This window comes from Centrocercus urophasianus, unplaced genomic scaffold (assembly GCF_019232065.1).
Source record: "Centrocercus urophasianus isolate 14NV4802_14NV808 unplaced genomic scaffold, USGS_Curo_1.0 seq_36, whole genome shotgun sequence".
Lineage (NCBI taxonomy): Eukaryota > Metazoa > Chordata > Aves > Galliformes > Phasianidae > Centrocercus > Centrocercus urophasianus.
Window position 1 is genome coordinate 1,617,000 of NW_024884933.1, and position 7,821 is coordinate 1,624,820.

Sequence of the window (7,821 nt, forward strand, 5' to 3'; positions counted from 1 at the left end):
GTCCCCCACCACATCCTTATCTCCAAATTGGAGGGGTGTGGATGTGATGGATGAACCACCCGACGGATAAGAAACTGGTGGAAAGGCTGCAGACAGAGGGTGGTCAGCAATGGCTCTGTGTCCAGGTGGAGGCCGGTAATGAGCGGCGCCCCCCAGGACTGTCTTGGGACCGGTGCTTTAACATCTTCATTAACGACAGCGATGATGGAGTCGAGTGCACCCTCAGCAATTTGCTGACGACACCAAGCTGAGCGGTGCGGTCAACATGGTAGAAGGAAGGGATGTCATTCAGAGGGACCTCGAGAGGCTGGAAAGGTGGGCACAGGTGAACCTGATGAGGTTCACCACGGCAAAGTGCAGAGTTTTGCACCTGGGCCGGAGGAATCCCAGGCATCCATACAGACTGGAAGGAGAGCAGCCCTGTGGAGAGGAACCTGGGGGTCCTGATGGATGAAAAACTGAACATGAGCCAGCAGTGTGCATTGCAGCTCGGAAAAGCAAATGGTATGAAGAGGGGTGGCCAGCAGGGACAGGGAGGAGATTTTCCCCCTCTACTCTCCTCTTGTGAGGCCCCATCTGCAGCACTGTGTCCAAGTGTGGAGCCCCAGTACAAAAAAGACAGAGAGCTGTTGGAGAGGGTCCAGAGGAGCCACAAAGATGATCAGGGGGCTGCAGCACCTCCCCTATGAAGACAGGCTGAGGGAGCTGGGCTTGTTCAGCATGGAGAAAAGAAGGCTGTGGGGTGACCTCATTGCAGCCTTCAGTACCTAAAGGGAGCCTGCAAACAGGAGGGGAGTCAAGTCTTGGAAAGGGGAGATAACTGCAGGACGAGGGGAAATGGATTTAAGTTGAGGGAGGGAAGATTTAGGTTGGATGTCAGGGGGAAGTGCTTTACAGAGAGTGGTGAGGTGCTGGAACAGCTGCCCGAGAGGCTGTGGATGCCCCGTCCATCCCTGGAGGTGTTCAAGGCCAGGTTGGATGGGGCCCTGGGCAGCCTGGTCTGGTATGAAATGTGGAGGTTGGTGGCCCTGCATGTGACAGGTGGCTTGGAGATTCATGATCCTTGAGGTCCTTTCCAACCCTGGCCATTCTGTGATTCTGTGATTCTGTGATTCTGTGAACTGCAGACTGCACTGCTGGCACAAACTTTGATCACAAGCACAAACACAGAGGCCACAAATTGAGTAAATGTGTGGGTTTGTATAACGTGGGTGGTGGAACTGCACTATATAAGCCTCCGTGCTCTTAAATTATGCCAGAATAAAGCAATTGACAGACACACAAGTATGTAGAAAGTCCTGTCTTTTATACCTTCCAGGTACCGCTTGGCTCCTGAGCACAGTTTCCCAACCCAGAGCTTGGACTGTGTCACTGCCACCATCCACTTTTTGAAGACTGCCAAGAACTATGGCGTGGATCCCCATCAGATCATTGTATGTGGGGACAGTGCAGGGGGCACTTTTGCAACAACTGCTTGCCAAGAACTTGTGAACAGAACAGACATCCCGAAGATACGTGCCCAGATCTTGATCTATCCATTCCTCCAAAGCTTGAACTTCAACCTGCCGTCTCACCAGAAGAGTGCTTCCATTGGCTTGCTGTCCCTGGAACGGATGGTCTGTTTCATTCTGATGTACCTGAGAAAGGATTGCTCTTTGATGGAAGCTGTCTTGGCGGGTTCTCACGTTCCTGAGAGCATGAATTTGAAATATGGGAAATGGATAGATCCAGCTCTTATCCCAGAGAAATTTAAACAGGACTACAAGCCACCATTACCTGCCTCATACATACCCCAGGTCCATGAGGAAACGAAAGAAATGTTTGAGACAAGGTTTTCACCACTCTTAGCAGAAGATGCTGTTGTTGGCTGCCTACCTGACACCTGTATTATCACCTGTGAGCACGATGTGCTCAGGGATGATGGGCTGCTGTACAAGAAGCGGCTGGAAGACAACAATATCAAGGTGACCTGGCACCACATTGAAGATGGCTTCCATGGTGTGCTGTGCTTTTTGGGTTATGGCATTTTCTCTTTTCCCTCAGCAAGTAAGATAATGGATCACATTGTAAACTTTATAAAAGGCTGTTAAAAATGTCTCCTTCAATACACTGAACTACTATGCAGAGCGAGTGCGTTTCAGTTAATCACTCGGTATCAAGAAGTAATAACTTATGATAGTGCAATCTGCTGACTTCTGGCTTTCAGTTGCTCCTCTTGGAAGCACGATGTGGTTTCCTTTCTGTTTTTATCCATTAACTAACATTTTATCCTTGTTTTGCTTCTCTTTTTCTGTTTTAAGAATTTGTGTTCTCTTCTTTTGTCAAAGAACAAAAGCTCATGATTTATAAAGAAAAACTCACTTTAAACCCTGGAATATATGAATGACCATAAATGCACGCACATGGATCACACACACAAAAGCAGTATGAGAATACAGATAAAATGAAAGCCTGAAAGCCTCGGGAGGGTAAAGACTTGCTCACAGTCCCTGAAATGAGCAGTGATTACCACTGATTTATAGGCATATTGAGCCCATGGGTTTGGACTTGGCTGTAAAACCTGAAGGGGGAATGGAGTGTACTTGCAGATCTTAGCTTACAGCACAGTGGGTGGCACAGAAGGGAGTAACAGAAGTCAAAGCTGTTGGAGCTTTCCATGTAAGTATCTGAGAGTGGCGATGTGGAAGGGTCTTTTGGCCTTTCAGGGCCCCTTCCAACACAAACAATGCTAGAGCTCAATGATTCCAAGTGGAACCTGACAAACATCACTGAATGTCCTCTAAGCTGTAATCTGTGAAGCTCCTTTCTGAGGGGCATTTGCTTCTATTCAGGGAGACTGACATAGCATTTTTGTTAACTAATAATGCAGTTATTAGATGAGAACTTGAGGGTAAATTCAGAAACAGCACTAAAACGGCAAGAATACCTTCTGCTAATGCCCAAAGCAAAGGAAAAATAATAACCATAGAATCCTTTGAATTGCAACATGAGCATGGATTTGTTTTTTAGGACAGATTCACATTTATAAACGCAGATGCCTGGCTGAGTGCCAGAGCATGTCAAAAGAGCTGGTCATGCAATGCCTACGAATTGTAAAACATTTCATCATTCTTATGCAATCACTTTGCTCTTGTAATAGCCATGCAGATAAAAGTGTGGAAAGAAGGCAGGGAGTTATCTTTCTTTTCCATCAGCTGAACTGTGAGTAGGAAGAAAATGCTGGGTTAAATTCTTCACACTGTCACTATATTAATTAAATGTGGTGACACAGTAGCACTTAGAAACCTCTGGAGCAACCAGTAGTTACTTGTGAATTCTTGTGTTCTCTGCAAAACAAAATGGTGTTTCTTTGTGCTCCATGGACACAATAGGAATTTGGTTCCAATTTTCCTGTTGCTGGTGTTAGTAATTTACTCTTCAAACAACGAAATTCTCCCAGGAGTAAACAATGTGATGAAGCTTACAAAGTTGTGCTGATTGAGGATTACAGGATTTGTTTTGATAATAGGACTTAGTGTGAAATTGGCAAGTCATTTTGGTTTCTGACCTGACTATGAAGGCTGGCTCGCCAGTTGATGTGTGGTAGAAGCTGGGCCAGAAGTGCACCAGGATTTGCTACAAAGCAGTGCAAAATGCTGCTTGCATGGAGCAGTTAATCCATGGCAATGTCTGCTCTGCCACAGCAGTATTGCTACCTGCACAAGAACACTCACAGTTATCTTGGGTATGTCTGTATGAACTTCAGTCAAACCTGGCAGTCATCGGCTTATCTTTATTAAGGATCAATTTATTACACACGTGGCATCTTCACAACTGTCCTTTTATTGATTCCCAAATGTGGTTTCTAAAGTTTCTGGAATGGAAGTCCTTCCTCCTGTCTGAAGCAAGAGAATTTGGTAACCAGAGTGACCTGAAGCAAAAGTTCAAAGGCCTCAACAACACTGCATGTGACACATTGCTCACTGGTGCCCAGCCTCTCTAAACAGCTGCCTTTGCATCTGAGCATTACGGGCACTCGTTTCTGTCATCCTGCACACAGCACAAAGCTAAGAAACAAGCACACACACAAAGATTCAAGGAATCAATAGAAGAGCCTCCAAATATAACTTTCTGTGTATGTTTCTCAAATCTCCCCAAACCCCCAGAAGACCACTGAGTCCACTCAGGCTGTGGCCAGCTCTTGTAAGGTTACCTTACCTCATTCTCCTAAGTAAACTTGATGATAGGTTTCCCCATCTGATTACCTCACTTAAAATAATAGTTTTCCTTCACAAAATCCGAGATTCTTATTATCATCACTGAACTTCTGCACATTTTTTGTCTTAAGTTTTCCACTTGGTTTTTCTCCACTTCTTGATCAGCGTGCTGATGGGACCAAATGTGGCAAAGAGTGGATAGAGGAGAATGTTCTGTATTTCTTGGTAAGCAAATAGCACCAATAAAGCTTTTGAACAACGGTGTTGACTAACAAGTGCAGCCTTGTAATGTTGGCTTGTAATGTTCTTAATCCTTTTCACCATTCTACTATTTTGAAATGACCACATGACTGATAATTAACTTTTGCAATGTTTTGTTTTGCTTTTTGGTTGTTGTTGGTTTGTTTGTTTGTTATTTTTTTTTGCCATGTTAAATATCACATCAGCATCTTCGTGGTTCTTAGAAAAGCCTCTCGAATATGCCAATATGCAATGCTCTAAAATGTTTTCTCTGCTGCTTCCCCACCTCCCAGGCAATGATTGCAGTGAGCAAAGACTTCTGTGAGCTGTCACAATCCTCTACTCAAACAATGTGTTCCTTGTTAGAGAGCCTCTTACCCCATCCCACATTGTTGCTCAGCAGAGTCCTCTTCATTTTGAAATCCACTCCTCTGCTTGGTCACCAAGGCTGTTTTGTTACCCTTTGAACACTTTGCACATTCTACAAAGAGCTGAAGATGTCCCTACAATTCTACTTTGTGCATTACATGTTATGAGATGACCACCTCATCCAATGCAGTGTGTTATGCTTCAGGTCAGTTCAGCAGTCCACACATATTTTCACTGTTCATCATCTGGACCATTATCATTTATGGACCACTGTTCAAACTCTGCACTGGTCCATTATTGAGATTTTTCCATAGTCTTTACCTGCAGGTCTTGATTTAATACAAATATTAATTTGTTTATAATGCCTGCATATTATTAGCCATATTGAACACATGCATTCTAATCCGTATTGGGAATTACAGTCATACTGGTGCAGACAGGTAACTGGAGAAGAGCAAGTACAGAAACAATGTACTTTTCAGTACATTTTCCTTTTTCAGTAATGACTCCAGTATTCTCTAAAATCTAGAAAGCAGAACGATCTCATTGCGTCCAGGGAACTTCCTGTCCTCTAATTTGATTAATTATAGATCTACCTTACATTCTTAAGCTAGACTGCTTGTTCATACAAATACCTCATATGTTCACATGAGCTCACTCATATAAATGACATATGATAATTTCCACAGCTTTGGAAATTTTAATTCGTTTAAATATTTTTTTTATTTTCTAGAGAAAGGCACAGCAAAATTGTTCCTATCCTCTTTATTCAGACACTTTCTGACAGCATGCCCCTTCCACCGTCCACATCTTCAAGAACTTAAACACAAGTGCAAACTTGCAATGTGCCTACAGTTATGCACACGAATGCCTTTGGAGGCATGGAGTCACGGCAAGAAGTCATGCATGCAAAGAAATACTGATGGATACAAGTAGGCACACACAAATCTGAGCTTGTCAGCACCTCGTATCCAAGCTTACAGCCAATGGCAGTAGGCGCTGCTGAGTTTCACTTGGCTCGTTCAGCTTTCCAATTCAGCATTCCAGCACCAGATGGCCCTCATGCTCCACAGACCTCACGGAGCACCTTCAGCAGGAGCCCTTTCCCAGCACCTGAGCAGAGGCATCCCCTCCCACCTGGTGTGTCATGGAATCACAGAACCATTAAGGCTGGAAAGACCACTAAGGTCATCAAGTCCAACCATCTACCCATGCCTGTGACTGCTCTAGACCACGTCCTTCAGCACCTCCACAGACAGTGACTCCACCACCTTCCTTGGCCAGCAACAAAGGCCACAGAGATCACCAAATCCAACCATTAACTCATCCCCACCATGCCCTCTAACCGTGCCCCCATGTTTACCTGGTGGAAAGCACCCCAGTTGTGGTGGTGTTCTTCTGTTCTTCTGGTTTTTCCTCCATGCTTCTTATCAGTGCTTATCAGTGCTGCAAGCATCAAGTATTACTCTGTGTACCTCTGTGTACCCAAGAAAAACCATTTCCTAACTGCCCTATGTACCTAACCAGTTTGTTTCTTTTCCTGCTGCTATCCAGACTTCAGCACAGAGCTTTCACGTGGAAGCTCTAACAGTGATGTTGGGTTGTTGGTGGGCTGCTGTGATGTGCAGACCCAGTTAACACATCCAAAAGAGTCACAGAAATCACAGAAATCACAGAATCACCAAGGTTGGAAAAGACCTACAGGATCATCCACCCCAACCATCCACCCATCACCAATAGTTCTCACTAAACCGTGTCCTTCAACACAAAATCCAAACGTTCCTTCAGCACCTCCAGGCTCGGTGACTCCATCACCTCCCTGTGCAGCCCATTCCAGTGCCTGACCACTCTTTCAAACAAGTAGTATTTCCTAACATCCAGCCAAAATCTCCCCTGGTGCAGCATGAAGCCTCTGGTTCTATCACTGTTACACAAGAGAAGAGGCTGACCCCCAGCTCATTACAACCTCCCTTCAGGTGGTTACAGAGAGCAATAAGGTCTCTTCTGAGCCTCCTCTTCTCCAAACTGAACAATCCCAGCTCCTTCAGTTGCTGCTCATCAGCCCTGTGCTCCAGACCCCTCACCAGCTCTGTTGCCCTTCTTTCAACCCGCTCCAGAGCCTCCATGTCTTTCTTGCAGTGAGGGGTCCAAGACTTACAGCTCTTGGTAAAGTGACTTCCATAAGGATAGGCACTAAAGCAGGTTGAAACCAGCTGAACAGTGGTGGTAAGAACCTCAGAACAATGGTTCTGTCACAGGTGCTGCCACAGGGGCCACATCTGATGGGCACGGTTAGGCCACACCTGTCATTGGGACAGCACAACTTCAGCAAAGCTGATTAATTGCTTTCACTATTAAAAACTAAAGAAGGTAGCTGCAACCAAGTTTTGTGCAATGCTGTTTCCTAATGCTCTTGTCCAAGCTGTGAGAAAGCCAATTTGCACATCAGACTTGACGAGTTTGAATTTCCTGCTTCAATTTCCCAAGAGTGTCCCAATCTCCAGGCCACAGGTGACGTGCCTTTCACCAGCAGCCCTTATCGAGCAGGGTGACACAGCTTCCATAAGAAAGGATAAACAAACAGGAACCAAACCAACCCTCTGGTGAAGGGAGATTGGGAATGGGATGTTGGGAAACCAAAGTTGAAGAGGAGTTGTTGGATAACATGAATAGTTTGGGGAGATGAAGCAAAATGTGGAATAAACTTCTTAGAGAGTGAATCCTCAGGCTCCAGACTTAAGTTCATTCTTGTTTATTCTTTCCAATTAATAAACAGTTTCTGAAGTCAGGAATTAAATGTGAGTGGTTATTTTTTCCTATGCAGGTCACAGACTGTGTATTCTAAAGCCTTAGGGTGCTCTGAGTAAAACTGACCTTGAGATGTATATTAACATGAAACTTATCTCTTGAACTCTCTTTTGGAAAGAGAAACTTCATGCATTCGTTTCATCCATACCACGACTTTGCAGAGGGAGAATTTGTTGCATTCACAGTTTTGGCCTTCGGTAAAGGCACT

General features: G+C 44.8%; 1 protein-coding gene across 9 annotated transcripts in view; it reads left to right on the forward strand.

Moving 5' to 3' along the window:
- Nucleotides 1-2,124, forward strand: part of LOC122167063 (arylacetamide deacetylase-like 3) — a 19,347-nt gene extending 17,223 nt beyond the window's left edge. For all 9 annotated transcript variants that reach the window (XM_042831294.1, XM_042831292.1, XM_042831289.1 and 6 more), the window contains one exon: nucleotides 1,319-2,124. In XM_042831294.1, the coding sequence (XP_042687228.1) occupies nucleotides 1,319-2,090 (772 nt within the window). In that variant the 3' untranslated portion in view covers nucleotides 2,091-2,124. The remainder of the gene's footprint in view (nucleotides 1-1,318) is intronic.
- The last annotated feature ends 5,697 nt before the right edge of the window (nucleotides 2,125-7,821 follow it).